Source organism: Corythoichthys intestinalis, chromosome 4 (assembly GCF_030265065.1).
Source record: "Corythoichthys intestinalis isolate RoL2023-P3 chromosome 4, ASM3026506v1, whole genome shotgun sequence".
Lineage (NCBI taxonomy): Eukaryota > Metazoa > Chordata > Actinopteri > Syngnathiformes > Syngnathidae > Corythoichthys > Corythoichthys intestinalis.
Window position 1 is genome coordinate 58837868 of NC_080398.1, and position 20395 is coordinate 58858262.

At 39.6% G+C, this 20395-nt stretch overlaps 1 protein-coding gene across 2 annotated transcripts; it reads right to left on the minus strand.

The window, feature by feature from the left end:
- Positions 1-1801: 1801 nt before the first annotated feature.
- On the minus strand, positions 1802-20024 carry LOC130915267 (phospholipase B1, membrane-associated-like). 2 transcript variants are annotated; one of them, XM_057835189.1, is made up of 10 exons: positions 19943-20024; positions 13974-14025; positions 13822-13902; positions 10754-10819; positions 6571-6662; positions 6422-6503; positions 5361-5462; positions 5198-5293; positions 2368-2439; positions 1802-2290 (listed from the first exon to the last, which is right to left on the minus strand). In XM_057835189.1, exons 2-10 carry the CDS (start codon positions 14019-14021, stop codon positions 2183-2185), a joined length of 747 nt encoding a protein of 248 aa, XP_057691172.1. In that variant the 5' UTR covers positions 14022-14025; positions 19943-20024; the 3' UTR covers positions 1802-2182. The 2 variants fall into 2 exon arrangements, with proteins under 2 accessions (XP_057691172.1, XP_057691173.1); XM_057835190.1 differs by lacking the exon at positions 19943-20024 and adding an exon at positions 19357-19393.
- Positions 20025-20395: the final 371 nt, after the last annotated feature.

Consider the following 20395-nt stretch of genomic DNA (forward strand, 5'->3'; position numbering starts at 1 on the left):
ATGATTGTTGACAAATCTCAAAGTTTATAACCCTATTTTAGATGGTGTGACAAGAATTACAATGTTTATTATTGTTAAGTAATTCTTACAGCACAACAATAGCTAGTGTCACATTATTTTTTTTTATCTTTGCATGAAAATTAGAAATGCAAGTTATGGAGGAAAACACAGATAAGGCTGAAAAAGCAGTTTCTGCTCTTGCACCCCTCTTTGAAATAAACTGCTGTATTTTGAGCCAAAAGAACCGTTGTGTTTGATAGAACAATATGTCTATATGCTGCCATAGCAGATTCATGGCGCAATAAGCCCCCGAACTATTTTTAATTTGTCCATTTTAACCTGAAAACCCCGTTTACAGAGGTTGCTCAAATGCTTTTGTTTCAACCTAGCCATAAAAAGAAGGTAAGTAATCGTATTCATTATTCGAAATGTCTGTCATTTTAAGCCTAGAATCATTGATTGATATCTAACATTCAGTTAAAAAAATACAACTTTACGAGAATATTCATTCGCATATTTTAAACTTTTAAACAAATTACGTCACAATGAAAAAATTGGCGTCTGTAAAAAAGTCACGGATATCTACCTCATAACTTGGATTTCCCCAATATTTGAGAGGATTGAGCCATACAAAGAAAAATTGAAAAAAAAAACGCTTAAAAGGGTAAACATATGCCTCTTAGCATGCATTGCAGTGCTACAGATGTAAATAACTGTCAAAATTCGTATTCTGTACTAATTATTTCTTCAGTAATTGTTAGTTATGGTATTTGGTAACACTTTATTTGACAGTAGCGACATAAGACTGTCATTAGACAATCATAATTATGACATGACACTATCATGAGCACTAATCAAGGCTTTTAACTGATGTCATTTAGTGTTATCCCGCAAATTATGTAATGCAAAAGATCTGAGCTAAACATAAATGGAGTTAGTCACATAATTTTCTGTCATAAGTATTGTCCATAATAGTGTGATGTCATAATTTTTTCGGTCTTGTGACAGTTTTATGACGCCACTGTCAAATAAAGGGTTACCAAATACCATAACTACCAATTACTGAAGAAACGATTAGCAAAGAATACAAATTTTGACCGTTACTTACATTTGTAGCACTGCAATGCATGCTAGGAGGCATGTTGGACAACAACAGTGTTTACAGCAGGTGGCAGCAGAGGTTGATTGTCTTCCTCAAGGGAGCAGTGATGGCCAAATGAAGCTTCTTGAAGCAATGAAGTGGTGGTTTATTTGGTCTTATGAGAGTCGTGTTATGCTGCTGTCAAAAAAGCGCTATAAGACTGTCATAAGACTAACATAATTATAAAATGACATTGCCATGTGCATAAATGAATGCCGGCAAATAATCTTACTTTTGTATGGATGTTAAAGAACCGAGCTGGACATAAATGGAGCTAGTGACATAATTTGCTGGATGACACTTAATGACATCTGTCATAAGCATTCATTAATGCCCATGATAGTGTCATGTCATGACGGTCTCGGTGTTACTGGTTTGTTATAAATCATGTTATCCTTCAAATTCCCCATGCTATTTCTAATTCAGAAAAATGTTTAACCAGTTTAACCAATTATCATGAAATACAACAAATGCATATCCAAGACAATTTAGAATAAAATACATGGACAAAAATATGCAGTACAGTACATTTAAACCAATGGGGGGAAAAATCAATACTTGGAAACGAAAATGTAAACACATGTTTATTTGTTAAAGAAATATAATAATAACATATATATCAACTTCAATCAAAAATAATTCCAAATTTGGGATTGAATTTAGAAACTTTGATTCGTGAATGTGAAATGTTCTTGATAAAATACAATGTTAAAAATGATGTATTATTAAAATAGAGACATCTAAATAGTGAAATTATGACCTTCATGTATTTTAACAATCTCAGGTGATCGGAATACTTCACAGGGTACTGTGTTCACATTTACTTTAGTAACTTTTTAAGAAAAAAATGTACTTTTAAAAGTAGTTTTACTAAGCTATACTTTTTACTTTTACTTGAGTAGATTTGTGAAGAGAAAATACTACTCTTACTCCGCTACTTTGGACTACACAAGAGTTGTTACATTTTTCGACTTTATTCTACATACTGTATTACTTATACCAATTACAACCATTTAGCGACATATACTGTTAGCATTTATGCTAATAAATAAAACAGACAAAAATAAAGATGATTGACATCGTAGATTTCTTGACGATGGAGGCAGATGACTTGTTGACACGAGGTCTGGTGTAAATGTAAGGATGCTCCTGTTACAAAATCACAAGTAAAATAGGTGAAAAGACAAAAAAGACACACACAAAAATTGCTAAACATCATTTATCACCTTTGGTGGACAGATAAGTCGGATTGGATCTGAGAAGCTATCAATCATCTGCTTCTCACCTTCGGGCTGAAACTGAACAAAAAATCGGTCATAATTGTGGTCAATGTACATGAATAAATGAGTTGTTCTTACTACATATACATGCTGTTTGTATTACTTCAATCATTCACTATCATTGATGGTAATAGACGTTCAATTCATTTGGACTGAGAGGAATTGACATATATTATTCTATCAGATTCTAATGGATTGGAGTCATTGGACCTCTGTGGCAGTCAATGGCAGACAATGACTTAATGCACAGTCTGGGATCGAGGGTGCATTAATAGAAAAAGCTTGCATTGATTTCTTTTTTCCTTTTTAAAAAACAAAAGCATTTATGAAAATTTGAAGGGAAAAAATAGAATATTCAGTTTTCCTCGTCTTGTTTTTGATTCAAATATTTTTAAAAATCAATACAATTTGAAGGAGATAGTACCTTTTCTCATAGGCACCGTCTAACTGTTTGCATTATTCTAACACACTTAATATAATCTATCAGGGAATAGTATCGTTTCTTGTCTTTACTGTTTGACTGTTTGCATTACTCCAACACACCCAATATGAAATAAATAGAACTTATACCATAGTTTAAGGAAAACAAGCAGAATGTAGGGCATAAAGATACATGACGCCCTCTTATCACGGAAGCCCAGCATGTGCGTCATGCAACTGACTGAGCAAGATTGACACTGACAAGCCCACATCTGCACCACCAACTCTCGCAATCAGTTCTCCCAGACAGTCCAGAACAAATGGCGGGATGCCCTGTCCTAACACAAGGAACACTGGAGAATGCCCGATATCAAACTGAAAACACGACTGACAAGACTCCAAGAGCCCCTTTGACGCTGAGGTGGCAAAATCCACAACTCCCGTTGCCCTGACAACAGTAACTCCAGAATACTGCTGTCCAATCCACAAACAGACAATAATCCTTCTTCCTGCCCACAGCCCGCCCAGCGAGAGCCTTCAAAAGACTGAATGTTTAACTAAGCATGGCTATTTTCCTCGGGAACCTTTTGTTGACTTGTGATATGGTGAACTTGCCTCCTCACCTGAGTTTGTTTCTGTTTCGCCTTGCCGTTTGATTGCTGTCGACCTGAATAAATTGTCAACTTGTGCTTCGAAGCCTTTTTCCAGCTTTCATAATGGAGTAAGTACAAAGGGTTTAGACCAGGGGTGTCCAAACTTTTTGCAAAGTGGGCCAGATTTGGTGTGATAAAAATATGGGGGCCCGACCTTGCCTAACGTCCTTTACGTAGAACAATATATTTAGGCAAATTTTAGCAAGCGATTCTGTGTGTCACATTTTCTATATTATTTTTTAAAATTAATAATTTCAACAATATCGCAACTAGCCTTTGTGGCGTTCTCTTTCGAATCTCGGGCTCTTGTGCAATACTGCTGTTGTAAAATTAAACTAGCTTCAAGTTGCTTCAATTTCTAGCTAAGTATCTTCCCTGTAATCTTGTACATGTCAGCATGTCTTGTTTGGTAATATCGCCTCACATTGAACTTTTTAAGAACACCGACTGTCTCTTTGCAAATGAGGCAGACATAGTTGTTGCATATTTTAGTGAAGCAATAGTCCAATTTCCACCTATCCTTGAAGCGTCTTTTTTGTTGTTGTTGATTGTCGCCATCTTAGAATATTGGGAGTAAAGGGTCACACGGGGTAATGTTTCTTTCCACCTTTTAGTGGGTAAATGAGGAGCAGCATTTAGTGTGTAAGCTGGTAGCAGTACTGCTGACCAATTTATTAAGTCTGTGTGCGGGCCAGACGTTATTGACTTTATGACAGAGGCTGGGGGCCGGATGAAATTTGACCACGGGCCGCATATGGCCCCCGGGCCGGACTTTGAACATGTCTGGTTTAGACTAAGGTGAACGCACGGAGTTTGGCCTTTTGGCCGGGTTGTCGAGTCTCGCCGGCCCGGGTCACTGGAGCTGCGCTGGCGCGGGTCCGGCGGTTCGGCTGGCATGATTCCGGCTAAAAGGTCAAATTCCCTCAAATTCAAATAAATTATAAAGGTACTGTATAAATGAGAAAATACTGACTGGGTTTCCATTTTGATTTTCTTTTTATGAAAAATAAATAACAAAACAATTTTTGTTATTTTTTTGTTTGTTTTGTTTTTACTACAAATACTGTATAGTATATATTTTTAAAAATCAGTACAATAAAAGCAATATTTTTTTTTCTATTTTTTAATCAATACAATCTAAATGATTTTATTTAGTATTGAAAAAAGAAAACATTTACGTTTTTTTTTTTTTGAAAGAAAACATTGTTTTTAAACAGGCGGGAGGCCCCGGGGACGACAAAGGACACGCTGGAGAGACTATGTCTCTCGGCTGGCCTGGGAACGCCTTGGGATCCTGCTGGAGGAGCTGGTTGAAGTGGCTGGGGAGAGGAAAGTCTGGGCTTCCCTTTCAAAGCTGCTGCCCCCGCGACCCGACCCCGGAGCAAGCGGAAGATGATGGATGGATGGATGGATGGATTGTTTTAAAAAAATTTTCAAATGTACTTTTTTTCTTTTTCCAAGTACTGTACATATTTTAAAAATTCAACGATATAAAGACATAAAAAGAAAGTTTTTCCCCTTTGTAAATTTTAAATGGATTTAAAAAAAAAAAAAAAATCAGTTCAAAAATATAATACTGATTGGCTGCCATTGATGCTGATAGACGTCCAATCTGTCCAATCGCCGCCAGCCCTTCCGATCTGAATATATTGGAGATTCATTGTCATCAGTGGCAGCCAATGAGTTGTGAAGTGAGAGGTCACCATGTTGTTCCACAGCCCCTTGGCCAGTTCTTCGTGTCCTTTGACGGTGAAGTGGAAACAGTCGGCCGTGAAGAAGCTCACATCCACTGAACCGTCCTGGCAAATAGCAGCCAACACTCAGAAGGTAGTACTACACGTGCCTGTTAGCATGTGCATATTGTACAGGAAGTCTCGGCGGGCCCGCCTTCTCCAAGAAAGGTTGCAGGATGACGGCAAAGTCCGTTTTGAAGAAGCGCTCGCCTTGGAGAAGTTCCTGGAGTTTTCTCTGGAGATGTCAAACCACATTAGTCACCTTCTAGAAATGTCCTACACAGTAGAAAACCTAATTGACCTTTGGAAAAAGCTCCACTCCCCCCCCCATAGTTACTGCCTCTTAACCAACCAGATTTGTAACTCCATCAGCACGAGCCATCGCAGACAGATATAGGCCTATACAGGAGTGTTTCAAGTAATTTTAAAGGAGTGTTTCAAGTGATTTGTCTTGGAGCAATACCAGTACAACATCCTCCAGATTGATGCAAAAGGGTTTACAATATGCAGCAGAGGGTTATATTGAAAAAATAAAAAATTGTGGCAAGCTATCAAGGGAAAGCATACAGGTTCAACGCATACAGCAAAGTTGGAACAAAGACACGAAGTTAACCAACATGAGCTAATGAAACAGCATACTTAAATGTTATCGTGATTGCATTCTCGTCAGATATACAGTCAGTAAGTACAACTTTGATATCCACTTTTGTGAATTTTTTTGCCTCTACGAGCAAGTTAGGCAAGTTAGCTTGCTAGTTACTCTAAGGCATTAGTTTCATCTTACCTTAAGAGAACACATGTGTCTGTGTGTTCATTTTGGAGACATTTAGCTGGGCGGGACACCTTACGTCCAGACTGTTTAATCTATTTAGAATCCTTGTTTGGTTTTGTTTTTTTTTCGACTTTGGGAAGGGAAAGAACTGTACACTCCCAGATAAACTCTTTGGGTACCTTGTGTTCGATTTACACACATCATAGGTACACCGCTTCACCATTTTGGATTGTTGATCCTTTCCATGGCTTCAGTAAAGTTGTATGGAAGGTGCAGTCAGGTAAGAATTACAGGAACCACCAATATAAACAATGAGGCAGTTTGTCAGATCATGCTCACTTAACAACAGAAAATTAATTGGTCAATGGCCATTTTGGAGGCGGAGTTTGCGGAAGGTCAAAATGGTGTGGTGAGACGTTCACCTGGAACAGAGCATTGAGCTCCAGCAGCTCCTTCAGCTCGGCAGAATTGTCTTCAGGTTGAACGAGACATGAACAGAAACGCCTGTTGGCAAATGACCGCATGGTGACATCATTATCGACATTATCAGGTTACATTCCTACAAACCCACTTTTGAAGCTGACAGCCCAGCGTGGGCCTGTGGACATTTCTGAGGGGCTCCATGTGGAGTATCTGCACTACGTTGACGATGGTCCTCGGGAGCTGGAACAAAACCTGAGTCAACCCAAGACGGCGCTAGAAGTCCCAATTCATTTTGACTGTGAGGTCGTTCTAGCGTCGTCATTGGCATGGAAACCAAAGTATTCACATCCAGTCTTTCTAGTTTTGGGGTCACTACCTCTTCATTGTAGGGCATTTACAACTATTCATTTTGGGATACAATACACACACTATACACTATTTACAGTCATGTGAAAAAAATTATAGCACCCCATTAAATATTCAGTTCTTTATTTAAAAAAAGTTAACATATCAATGTCTGATCTACATTTTCTTTATCTCTGGAAAAGAAATTGATTTAATTGCGGGTAAACAACAAAAATGAACATTGTTTTACAAATCAAACCAAATATATCAACAAAAATGCATATTCTAACTGAAGAAAAAGTTAGAACACCCTACAACCTAATAGCTAGTGTTACCCCCTTAACTTCAGTGAGACGCTTTTTATAGCCATCTACCAGTTTTTGACTTCGGTCTGAGGAAGTTGTGCCCCACTCCTTAACGCAGAATACTTTCAACAGTGAGATGTTTGAGGGGTTTCTTGCATTTACAGCCGGTTTCAAGCATCTCAATGGGATTAAGATCTGGGCTTTGACTCGGCCATTCCAGGACTCTCCATTTCTTTTCAGCCAGTCCTTGGTGGAATTACTGGTATGTTTTTGGTCATTTTCAATGTTGCAGGGTCCAGTTTCACTTCAGTTTTATTTTTTTCACAGTTGATCTCACATGTTCCTCAAGCACCCTCTGATACGCGATAAAATTCGTGGTGGATTCTATGATGGTTTTCTGTCCAGGTCCTGCTGTAGCAAAGCATACCCAAACCATGACATTTCCACCTCCTGCTTCACAGTTGGTATGAGGTTCTTTTCCTGGAATGCTGTTTACTCCAAACAGGTCCTTTGTTTTAGTGTCCAAATATTTCAATTTTAGATTCTTCTGTCCAAAGAACATTATTCCAGAAGTCCTGGTCTTTGTCAGCATTCACTCTGGTAAACTTCAGTCTGGCCTTCACGTTCTTCTTGGATAGCAAAGATTTCCTCCTTGCACACCTCCCATGAATGTTAAATTTGTGTAGTTTTCTGATTGTAGAGGCATGCTACATCAACAGTAGCTAGAGCCTGCTGTAGGTCCCAAGATGACACTTTAGGGTTTTGGACTTCTCTTAGCATCTTGCGGCGGTCTACTCTCGGAGTGAACTTGCTTGGATGGCCAGACCTGGGCATGTTTGCAGTTGTTTTAAATGTCCTCCACTTGACTATTTTCCTGACAGTGGAATGGCTGATTTTATATTCTTTTGAGATATTTTGAAATCCCTTACCAGACTCATAAGTGACTACAAACTTCTTTCTAAAGGCCTCAGACAGTTCTTTTGATCTCACCATGGTGTTTTCTCTCACTTCAACAGTCAGGGACACACCAAACTAAATGTGAGGTTTAAATAAGGCAAGCCTCCATCAAAACACTGGGTAATGATGTTCTAAACACGTAAACTTTATGTGATACACCAGTGTCTGATTTTAGCCATTTTAAGTGGGATTAAATGTGGGTGTGTCCTAATTTATTCCTCAACGAAATTTGCATTTATTGAAAATTACATTCTACAGAAAGTTATAAAAAATCTTTTGATCAGTTTTAATTGTTTAGTTCTATTCTTTGAATATCTCATGATTGTTAAAATTTATATTAAATATCCATATGACCAAACGTAAGAAAACACACAAACTTCCATTGGGTGTCGCAATTTTTTCACATGACTTGGTACAGTCCCAGGTTATGAATCAGTTCCGTCCCTACGCTGGCGACGTAACCCGAATTTCTGCGTAAGTCGGAATTTACTCTTTAAATACACCTAAATACCCCCAAAATATCAAAATAACTATAATAAAACATGTATCATATACATCATTGTACCATCCTCGCCAAGACGTTGGAACTAAAGCCTGAGTTATACTCCCGCGTTGCGCTGATGACGCAGCGACTATGGCGTCATTCGACATTCGATAGTTCTGCGGCGAGGGAACGCGTTTTTCTGTAATTCACCGCCAAGCCACTAGAGGGGTGTGCCGTTATGTTTGTACGGTTTTGGGGCATGCTTGTTGATTTCCGCTAGTCTAGTTTAACAGAGAAAAAATAAACAATGCAAGATGGAACTCTTGAAAGTAAATATTCTGCTCATAAACACTGAATAAATATTGAACATACAAATGTTGAGGGGCAGGCGACGCAGAAGACTGTTTCGAGGTGGTCTGGCCGACTTTTGATGCCGCACAGAGAGTTTTAGACTCGGGTGAAGAGAGCTAGCTGTGGCGGCTAGCTTCAAACTGGCGTCGAGCACTGCGTTCAAGGTCTGCAAAGCCCTCCAGCCCGATTTGTTTGCCGTGTCCTACAACCAGCCAGTGGGAAGCCATAGCAGATTTCTGGCGTCTATGGAACTTCCCGAACTGCGTTGGGAGCCTTAATTTTAACGTTATCATAAAAAGCACCGAGGCACTCTCAATCAGTGATGATGTATCGTGTGTGAACTGTCTGTTATTGAAAATTAAAGATCAAAACAACTCTTTTGACACCAAATCTGTATTCTTCATATACTTGATATGTGACACGTAAATAAGTCACAGACTCACAACAAACATATGTACACAATAAATGATGAAGTGCACCAACCAAAAATACGACATAAAGTGATAAAATTTGGCAGTTTTTGGCCGACTGGGTCACTGCTTTGTGTGGCCACTCGATTCCGAACACACACGTCTCGGTGGTTCTTCCATTTTTTTTTTTTTTTAATTTCAATTGCCGACCTTGCCATTTGGCAATCACAATAATGTTTTGACAAGACTTGCTCTTCGATGATACTCCCGTCGGCTTGGTCCATTTTTGCGTGAAGAAAATAATGTTTGATTCTATTCTACAATGGCGGTGATTTCGCGCTGAACCGGAAACAACAGTCTGAGCAGACCAATCACAGTCCGTTTCTGCCACGTCATACGCGTCTACGCGATGCAAAGGTTAGAAAATTCGAGAGGAGCACGTCAGGCTACGGCGCAGGGTCGTAACTCGGGTCTTCCTTGACGGCGCAGGTCTGACGCGGAAGTATAACTCGGCCTTAAGTCCTAGCTAGACAGCGAGCTAAGCTACGGAATGACAATGTCAGACGGTCGTGTGGTTTGCTGACTTTATTCAGCTGCTCATGACATCAACACTTGCAGAATGAAACTAAAATAAAAATGAAATCAAATCAGTTTCGTCTTCAATAATAGCAATTCAAATTTGCATTTACAGTATAACTTGCTGCTGATACAGCAATAACAGAGACAATTAACATGTACCAGTTAAAGTCCGCACATCATCAAAAACAATCACATACACTCGCCCCAAGTATTCAACCGCAAGTGAAAACGCGCAATAAACAGTACATAAGGTGTTATATACAGGTGTTGCCTCTGTGGATGCTTCACAAGCAACAAATGTGTGTGCAGGCTTTGTTTCCCCTCTCTGTCCCACTCGGCTGCTCAACCTCTTCTTGTTTGCGCGTGTGCACTCTTCTTCCTGTGCGCAAATGCATTCTACTTCGTGTGTACACGTGTTTTTACTCAAGTGTGGAAGTACTACCTGCACTATGCTTCCTGTGCCAAAATAAAAGCATGCATCACAAAACAAAAGTCAGCATTGTTTAAAAAAGCATCAGGAGCGACATGGTGTTCAGTATCATCCTCAAGGGTACTTAGATGATGTCACCAGTGCGGGGAATCAAACCCACAACCTCTTAGTTAGGGAACAACTACTCTACCACTGATCCACGGTGCCCCAAAATTCAATAATTGTCGTATCGCCATATCGTGAGAAATCGATATCGTGAGCCTGTATCGGGTGGTACACAGAGGTTCCCACCCCTAGTACTAACACGATTAAGCAACGTGGAAACTAGAGCACATCTGCAGTCACTAAATTGTCTACAACAAAATAAGGTCAAAGGCCTCACTTTCCTAGAGGGATGTTTGTGAAATTCTGCCAAGCAACAAGAAAAAATTGTAAAAAATAGGATTTATGTTTATTTCTCAAAATCTCACCTGGTTCATCATCATTTCAAGACCCTCGGTCACATAGTAGATAAAATTGTCCGCAGAGAACAGACTCTGTGGACAAATTTGATTTTTTTTAAAAAACACTTGTGAAAGGTCTGTATTATAAATTACATGTTTTAGAGCTGGTAACAAAAATATGAAATTTAAATAATGTTTCTGTTGTCCCCAATGAGAGATCAAAGAATACAGTGGTATGAAAAGGTATCGGAACCTTTTGGAATTTCTCACATTTCTGCATAAAACCACCATCAAATGTGATCTGATCTTTGTCAAAATAACTCAGATGAAAAAACAGTGTCTGCTTTAACTCAAACCACCCAAACATTTATAGGTTTTCATATTTTAACGAGGACAGTATGCAAACAATGACAGATGGGGGAATAATAAGTAAGTGAACCCTCTGCCTAAGGAATTGAAACCAATTTTTACCAAACAATTCGAGTCAGGTGTGTGCCCAATCACTGATAAGTGGTCTAAAGCTGCTCTGCCCACTATAAAACACACAACTGGTAAGAGTTGTCTTGATGTGAAGCATTGTCCCATGTGCATCATGGCTCAGTCAAAAGAGCTGTCAGAAGACCTGCAATTGCTGATTTGTATAAATGTGGCAAAGGATACAAAACCATCTCTAAAAATCTGGATGTTCATCAATGAACAGTCAGAGAATTTGTCTACAAATGAAGAAAGTTTGACACTGTTGCTAATCTCCCAAGGAGCAGCCGTCCACCAAAGATGATGCCAAGAGTTCAGCGCAAAATACTCAGAGAGGTAAAAAAAGAACCCTAGAGTCACTGCTAAAGACTTACAGAAATCACTGGCACAGTCCAATATCTATGTGCACACATCAACTATATGTAAAACTATGGCCAAGAATGGTGTTCATGAGAGGACTCCACAGAAGAAGCCCCTGCTGTCTAGAAAAAAAAAAACATTGTTGCTCGTTTAATGTTCGCAAAAAGGCACTTGGACACCCCACAGAAGGTTGGGCAAAATATTTTGTGGACTGATGAAACCAAAGTTGAATTGTTATGGAGTAACACACAACGTCATATGTGGAGGGAAAATGGAACAGCTCACCAACATCAACACCTCATCCCCACCGTGAAGCATGGTGGAGGGAGCATTACGATTTGGGGCTGTTTTGCTACCTCAGGGCCTGGACAACTTGCAATCATTAATGGAAGAATGAATTCCATGAATGAAAGTTTATCAGGATGTTTTGCGGGAAAACCTGAGGCCATCTGTCAGACAACTAAAAGCTAAAAGCTAGACTAAAAAGAGAATGGATGCTGCAACAAAACAATGATCCAAAACACAGAAGTAAATCAACTTCCGAATGGTTTCAGAAGAACAAAATACACGTTCTGAAGTGGCCAAGTCAAAGTCCAGACTTGAACCCAATTGAGATGTTGTGGCATGACCTAGACAGCGATTCATGCCAGACATCCCAGGAATCTGACTGAACTACAGCAGTTTTGTAGAGAAGAATGGGCCAAGATTAGTCCTGATCGATGTGCCAGACTGATCTGCAGCTACAGGAAGTGTCTGGTTGAAGTTATTGCTGCCAAAGGGGGGCCACAAAATATTAAATGTGATGGTTCACTTACTTATTTCCCCCCTTCTGTCATGGTTTGGATACTATCCTCATTAAAATAGGAAAACCTATTGTTTGGGTGGTATTAGTTAAAGCAGACACTGTTTTTTCATCTGTGCAATTTCGACAAAGATAAGATTACATTTGATGGTGATTTTATGCAGAAATGGGAAAAATTCCAAAAGGTAGAGATACTTTTTCATATCGTTGTATATAGATGAGAGAATGTTGGCTGTTTTTCTTTTAAGAATATAAAATAAAAGTAGAAAAAAAAAAATCAAAATTTTAAATAGACAAAAAAATGTGTTCTTTCTTTTTTGTTATTTTTATCCCCTAAAAAGTCAACAACAACAACAAAAAGAAAAAGAAAAGACAGAAAAGAAAGCGAGAGAGAGAATATTTACTGCAAATATTGGGAAACTTCCTGTTGATATTGGCTCAGTCCCTGTTAATTGTGGGACATTTCCGGGTCACTTCCTATTGATTTTATGTCATTTTCTGTTAATTTTGGGGAATTTATAGTTAGCTTTCTTGTTGATATTGGGTAACGTGCTGTTGTTCTTGGCTCTATTTAAAAAAAAAATGTTCGATAACCTGTTGATATCGGGTCTTTTGCTATAATTATTGTCTCACTTTTTTTTGTCAATTTTGGGACATTTTTAGGTCACTTCCTATTGATAACGGATGGTCACTTCCTGTTAATATTGAGACATTTTATGGGTCACTTCCTATTATTTTGGGGAATTTTTAGGTCACTTTCTATTGACATCGGGTCACCACTTGTTGATTTCGGGGCATTTGCTGGTTACTTTTTGATGATATTTGCTCATTTTCTGTTGGTTTTGTGAAATTTCCAGGTCATTTCCTGTTGGTATCAGGCCACTTCCTCCTAATTTTAGGGCATTTATGGGTCACTTCCTGTATTTTGTGGAATTGCATGTCACTTCATGCTGATATTGGGATACTTCCTCTTAATTTTGGGGTACTTATGTGTCACCTTTTGTTGGTTTTGGGTCAATTACGGCTGATTTTTGGACAGATTTGGGCCAGTTCCTCTTAATATCGGGTCACTTCCTGGTTATTGGGGGCATTTGTGGGTCATTTCCTGTTGATTAAGGTGCACTTCTGGTTGCTTTTGGAGCATTTTGGGTCCCTTTCTATTTATTTTAGCTGAAATTGATATTGTTATTGGCTCCATTTCTGTTAATTTTGGGACATTTCCCATCCTGTTAATTTTAGGGCATTAATGGGTCACATACTGTTTACTTGGAGTCTAGGCAAGTCAAGTCAACTCCAAATAAGGAAATTCCTTAGGAACTCAAGATAGGGGTGCCAATAATTTTGGCCAGCAGTGTATATGTCAGTGCATTAAACTGAGACAACTAATGACTGGAGCTGCAAACAGCGACTAATAAACAATCATATTGAACCTCAATGTCAAAGAAATAAATGATCTAGCCTTGTTTTTGCAGTAGTCGCAGATGTCGTTCATGCCGATCAGCATAGTCACCACCTTCCAGTCCTCTTCCAAACTCAGACCCTCAACAGAAAGCAATAGATCAATTCATAAACATATTTCTCAACCAATCAGATAAAAGATGTAGTACATACCGGATAGGTCTTAAAAGTTTCAATCATGTGTCGAATCTGATCTGACATGTTCCTACCATGTAGAGAAAACACAAACACGTCCAGTTAAACTCATTGCATCACAGTTATGCATATATGTATATATTAGGGTTGTCAAACGAGTACAATTTTTAATCGAGTTAATTACAGCTTAAAAATTAATTCATCGTAATTAATCGCAATTAATCGCAATTCAAACCATCTATAAAATATGCCATATTTTTCCATAAATTATTGTTGGAATGGAATAAGGGCTGTATTTGTTTAATATAACAAGATGGCATTAACATTATTAACATTCTGTTAAAGCGATCCATGGATAGAAAGACTTGTAGTTCTTAAAAGATAAATGTTAGTACAAGTAATTGAAATTTTATATTAAAACCCCTCCTAATGTTTTCGTTTTAATAAAATTTGTAAAATTTTGAATCAAAAAATAAACTAGTAGCCCGCCATTGTTGATGTCAACAATTACTTACACAATGTTCATGAGTGCTGAAGCCTATAAAATCAGTCGCACCCGAGTGCCAGCAGAGGGCGGCAAAACTCCATAAAACACAATTAACAAGTGGGCATTTCACAATACTGTCATTTAAATCTGTCTGAGCGGGGCATGTGCATTAATTGCGTAAAATATTTTAACGTGATTAATTTTAAAAAATTAATTACCGCCCGTTAACGCGATAATTTTGACAGCCCTAGTATATATATATGTTTTTAATTAACAGATTTTTCTTTTCACTGGCAGGAACATTGGTAAAATGCTTTGTTGCTGGGCAGAATTCACCTCATACATGTAATAAACCCACCAAATTTGCAGACTGCACAGTAGACTGGTCCATCGCATAGGTTTTTGAGTTTCTCCTCCACAAGGCTATTTTTTTTTTTTCGTCTTTAGGTACTAGACATACATGGTATGAAAAAGTATCTGAACTTTTTGGAATTTCTCACATTTTTTGCATCACCATCAAATGTGATCTGATTGTTGTCAAAATCACACAGATGAAAATACAGTGTCTGCTTTAACTAAAACCACCCAACCATTTATAGTTTTTTATATTTTAATGAGGATAGCATGCAAACAATTTAAGAATGGGGAAAAACAAGTAAGTGAACCCTCTGCCTGAGGAGACTTAAAGAGCAACCAATTTTTATCAAACATTTTTAGTCAGGTGTGTGCCCAATCACTGATGAGTGGTTTAAAGCTGCCCTGCCCACTATAAAACACACACCTGGTAAGAAATGTCTTGATAAGAAGCATTGTCTGAAGTGCATCATAGCTTGGCCAAAAGAGCTATCTGAAGACCTGCGATCAAGGATTGTTGATTTGTTTAATAGCTGGGAAAGGATACAAAGCCATCTCTAAAAATCTGGTTGTTCATCAATTGACAGTCAGAGAAGTTGTCTACAAATGGAGAGAGTTTGGCACTGTTGCTTCTTTCCCAAGGAGTGGCCGTCCACCAAAGATGACGCCAAGAGTTCAGCGCAGAATACTCAAAGAGGTAAAAAAAAAAAAAAAAGTAACACACTTACAGAAATCACTGGCACAGTCAAATATCTCACTCATCAACTATATGTAAAACTAGGGCCAAAAATAATGTTCATGGGAAAACTCCACGGAGGAACCCACTGCTGTCTAAAAAAAATAACATTGTTGCTCGTTTAATGTTCGCAAAAAGGAACTTGGACACTCCACAGAGGTTTTGGCAAAATATTTTGTGGACTGATGAAACCAAAATTGGATTGGTTGGAAGTAACAAACAACGTCATGTGTGGAGGAATGCACACAGCTGGAACAGCTCACCAACATCAACACTTCATCCCCACCGTGACGCATGGTGGAGGAAGCATCATGATTTGGGGCTGTTTTCTCTACTTCGGGGCCTGGACAACTTGCAATCATTAATGGAAGAACGACTTCAAAGGTTTATCAGGATGTTTTGCAGGAAAACCTGAGGCCGTCTGTCAGACATTTAAAGCTAAAAAGAGGATGGATACTGCAAAAAGACAATGATCCAAAACACAGAAGTAAATTAACTTTAGAATGGTTTCAGAAGAACAAAATACACATTCCGGAGTGGCCAAGTCCAGACTTGAACCCCATTGAGATGCTGTGGCATGACCTAAAGACAGACATTCATGCCAGACATCCCAGGAATCTGACTGATGGGCCAAGATTAGATCAGAGGGGAGGGAGGGGGGGGCGGCACAATATATTAAATGTGATCGTTCACTTGGTTATTTTTCCTCCATCTGTCATTGTTAGCATACTATCCTCATTAAAATATGAAAACGTACAAATTTTTTAGAGTTTTAGTTAAAACAGACACTGTTTTTTCATCTGTGTGGTTTGGATTAAATTGTGATTTATTCAGAAATGTGAGAAATTCCAAAAGGTTCAGATACTTTTTCATACCACTGTACCTGTGAAGTTTGGTGCCATTCGGTACGCAAATACTGTCTGTGCCCGGTCTTCAAAGACATGATAGAGAGACATGTAATTCTTAAAAGATAACTGTGAATGAGTTATACTAATTTGATATCCAAACCCCTTTTAATGTTTTGGTTTTAATCAAATTTGTAAAATTATTTTATCTGGTAGGTCGCCATTGTTGGTGACATCACAGGGGTACGCTGCGGGACTTCCACAGTGTCACTCTTTAACTACATAAACATGTCGTTGGTTCTGCCCTTCCAATTTGAACCCGAGCGGAATATTAATGAGTTGGACAGCCTTGTCGATATTTCACAAAACGAGCAGCAAAAGCAAGATGAAGAGGAAAGACAGGATGAGAAGAGTATCGTTCATGTGTCAAGTTCGCTAGTGAGAGCATGCTCCTTCTCTAGTGATGGAGCAAGAGAGTGATGTCAAAAAATGTTTGCAGATCTTCACGGTAAACTATTGTGTGATCCGACTTATTCCAATATTTTTGTGGAAACAGTTAGCATCCAGAGCTGTCATGTGCTTTACATATGATTAGGGTATACAGTAAAACAACAGTTTGATTATTTTTTGCTGATAGCCCATACATAACAGCACACGAAAACATTGATGCAGTTAGCCAGCAATGAAACTACGTTTAAAACATTTATTCATTCAGTCAAAGAATCACTCTGAATTTTGCCTAGCAACTCGTCCTACCAGAACTCACATTCAAACACTGTTTAAATGAAAAGGAGAGGACCCAAAAATGCCACTAAATCAACAGGATTTGACCCAAAATAAACAGGAAGTGATTCGCAAATGCCCCAAAATTATAGGAAGTGAAACAAAATCAATAGGACATGACCTGCAAATGCTCCAAAACAAATACAGTGCTGGCCAAAAGTATTGGCACCACTGTAATTCTGTTAGATAATGCTCAATTTTTCCCAGAAAATGACTCCAATTACAAATGCTTTGGTAGTAATATCTTCATTTATTTTGCTTGCAATTAAAAAACACAAAATGGAATGAAAAAAAAAAAATCATTTTACACAAAACTCCAAAAAATGGGCCGGACAAAAGTATTGGCACCCTTTGAAAAATCATGTGATGCTTCCCTAATTTGTGTAATTAACAGCTCCTGTTACTTACCTGTGCCACATAACAGGTGGTGGCCATAACTAAATCACACTTGCAACCAGTTAAAATGGATTAAAGTTGACTCAACCTCTGTCCAGTGTCCTTGTGTGTTCCACATTGAGGATGGAGAAAAGAAAGAAGACCAAAGAACTGTCTGAGGACTTGAGAAGCAAAATAGTGAGGATGCATTGGCAATCCCAAGGCTACAAGTCAATCTCCAAAGACGTGAATGTTCCTGTGTCTACCGTGCGCAGTGTCATCAATAAGTGTAAAGCCCATGGCACTGTGGCTAACCTCCCTAGGTGTGGACGAAAAAGAAAAATTGACGAGAGATCTCAACGAAAGATTGTGTGGATGGTGGATAAAGAACCTCGACTAACATCCAAGCTGTCCTACAGTCCGAGGGTACAACAGTGCCAACCCGTACCCATGCTCGACGTCTGAATGAAAAGGGACTCTATGGTAGGATACCCAGGAAGATCCCACTTCTGACCCAGAGTCATATAAAAAGCCAGGCTGGAGTTTGCTAAAACTTACCTGAGAAAGCCAAAAACGTTTTGGAAGAATGTTCCCTGGTCAGATTGTCACAGGGTGGAAGTGTTTTAACGCTATTTTGATTTGTTTTTAATTTTGTGCGGCGTGGTTTGCATTTATATTCACTGTTTCTAGTTTTTAGTTAAACTTCCAGTGTGACTGACGCCAATGAGAACACTTATGCAGGGCACCTGTAACACTCTGGCCAACCTAATTAGAAAGGACTAAGCCAATTGGAGGCCGTTGGGGGCGGGACAAAACTGTGAGCCTGGTCAATAAAAGGCGCAGGTGACATGAACACAGGAAGCACAGAGCCAGGAGGACGCCAAGCCTGATGTTTTGCGGTTGCTTTTCTTCCTCTGGCACTGGACTGCTTGAGCGTATGCATGGCATTATGAAGTCTGAAGACTACCAACATATTTTGCAGCGTAGGGCCCAGTGTGAGAAAGCTGGGTCCCCCTCTGAGGTCATGGGTCTTCCAGCAGAACAATGACCCAAAACACACTTCAAAAAGCACTAGAAAATGGTTTGAGAGAAAGCACTGGAGACTTCTAAAGTGGCCAGCAATGACTCCAGACCTAAATCCCGTAGAACACCTGTTGTGAATTCCCTGCTGTGAGGGCTGGACAGCGAGCTGCCTCGCTTTGGGACAACTGCGTTGCTGCGCATGCGCAGAGTATTCTTAAAAAGACCGCGGTTGAGGGAAGAAAGTTCGTCCTCGGCCGAGTATTAATGTGCCTGCATTCGCATAAATAACCATACACAAACCACACACTCACATTAATGTCCAGATGCAATCAAAGGCACAACGGATGCAAACAACTGTAAATAAAGTTAATCAAATCAGTATAAGTTGCTGCATCTTCACTGACCGGAGGATTAGGTCAATTATATACAGCCGGCAAATTTGTCACCGAACCCCAATTACTTACAAGTGGTCCTTCGAGCCGGATCCTGTTTATAATTGCACTATGATCAACTTCTAGCAACTATGGAGAAGAACAACCTGCAGTTGTATCTCGTCCAATTCGGCCTCATCAACTTCCCAGACACCTACACGACTTCGTAATAGACAGCCCATCCTATCTGACCCGACGAGAGTCACCCCAGGTAATGGAGGTTGAACAAGAGGAATTTGCAGAAGATGCTTCGCTGATTGGGACAGAAGCATTGAGGCTGGAAGGGATGGAAGCACGTATGAGAGACATCGCTCGGCAAATGAGACAGCTACAGTCAGCCATGGACAGTGTCAAAGGTCAAACTCACCCTCCACGAAATCAGTTCGACTCATCATATCCTCGTCGGATTTCTAGCCTTCCTCACATTAATGGAACCACCAGAACATCCCCACTTATGGATAATCAGATGAGTTCGACATCAGCTGATGGAGGACATCGTCATCTACTAGACAATTACGAGCTTGGCCCGCCGACATCACAGTCCACACAGCAGCAAGAAATCAGCTCAACGACTAAAGCTTTCCAAGCTCTGCAGCCGTCAGTTCAGCTAGCAGCATCTACGCTGGATCTCGGTGATCTCACTCATCATTCAGCTGCTCTAACTGGATCAAGGCTAGAGTCTTCAAAGCCATATTTAACACAGTCTACTCATCACACCCCACTTCCACAGAAAATATTTACACCATCTCTACCCATCATGCCAGCTGACCAGCATATCCAGCCAACTCATCACCCAGTTCAACCAATAATAAACCAGCCTGTAGCTCCACTAACAAGGCCACCTGCTCTGTATACTGCTCGGCCTGCATCTCTGCAGCCTCAAGGTACACTACAGCCATTTACTCAACAGCTGAATTATCCTCAACACGTCCAGCAGCAGATAACTTACTCACCTGGGCCACAATTAGGATTCCAACCTCCTCCAAGACAAGATCCTCAGCATCAACCAGCGACTGATCCAGCATCTTATTCATTTCCACAAGCTGGATATCCCCCTGCTGGTCAACCACAGTTATACCAGCCTGCCTCTCAGCCAGCTGCCTTTTATTACCCACAGGTTGCGCCCTCTGCTGCTCAACCTACTACAGCTGCAAATAACTCTCCCTACAACAATTCTGCAACACTAAGCATGACAGAAATGGCTATCGCAGCTTCATACGGTATTCCTAAACCCAAGCTGCCATTTTTCAGTTCCGGACGGGAGAGTGACTTTATTATGCTGAAAAAAGGGCTGGATAGCTTACTTGGTCCACATAGACACCTAACTGAAGACTATAAATATCAAGTTTTACTTGATCACCTCAAACTGCCTAGTGCGTATCAAATAGCAATGAGGTACATCCATG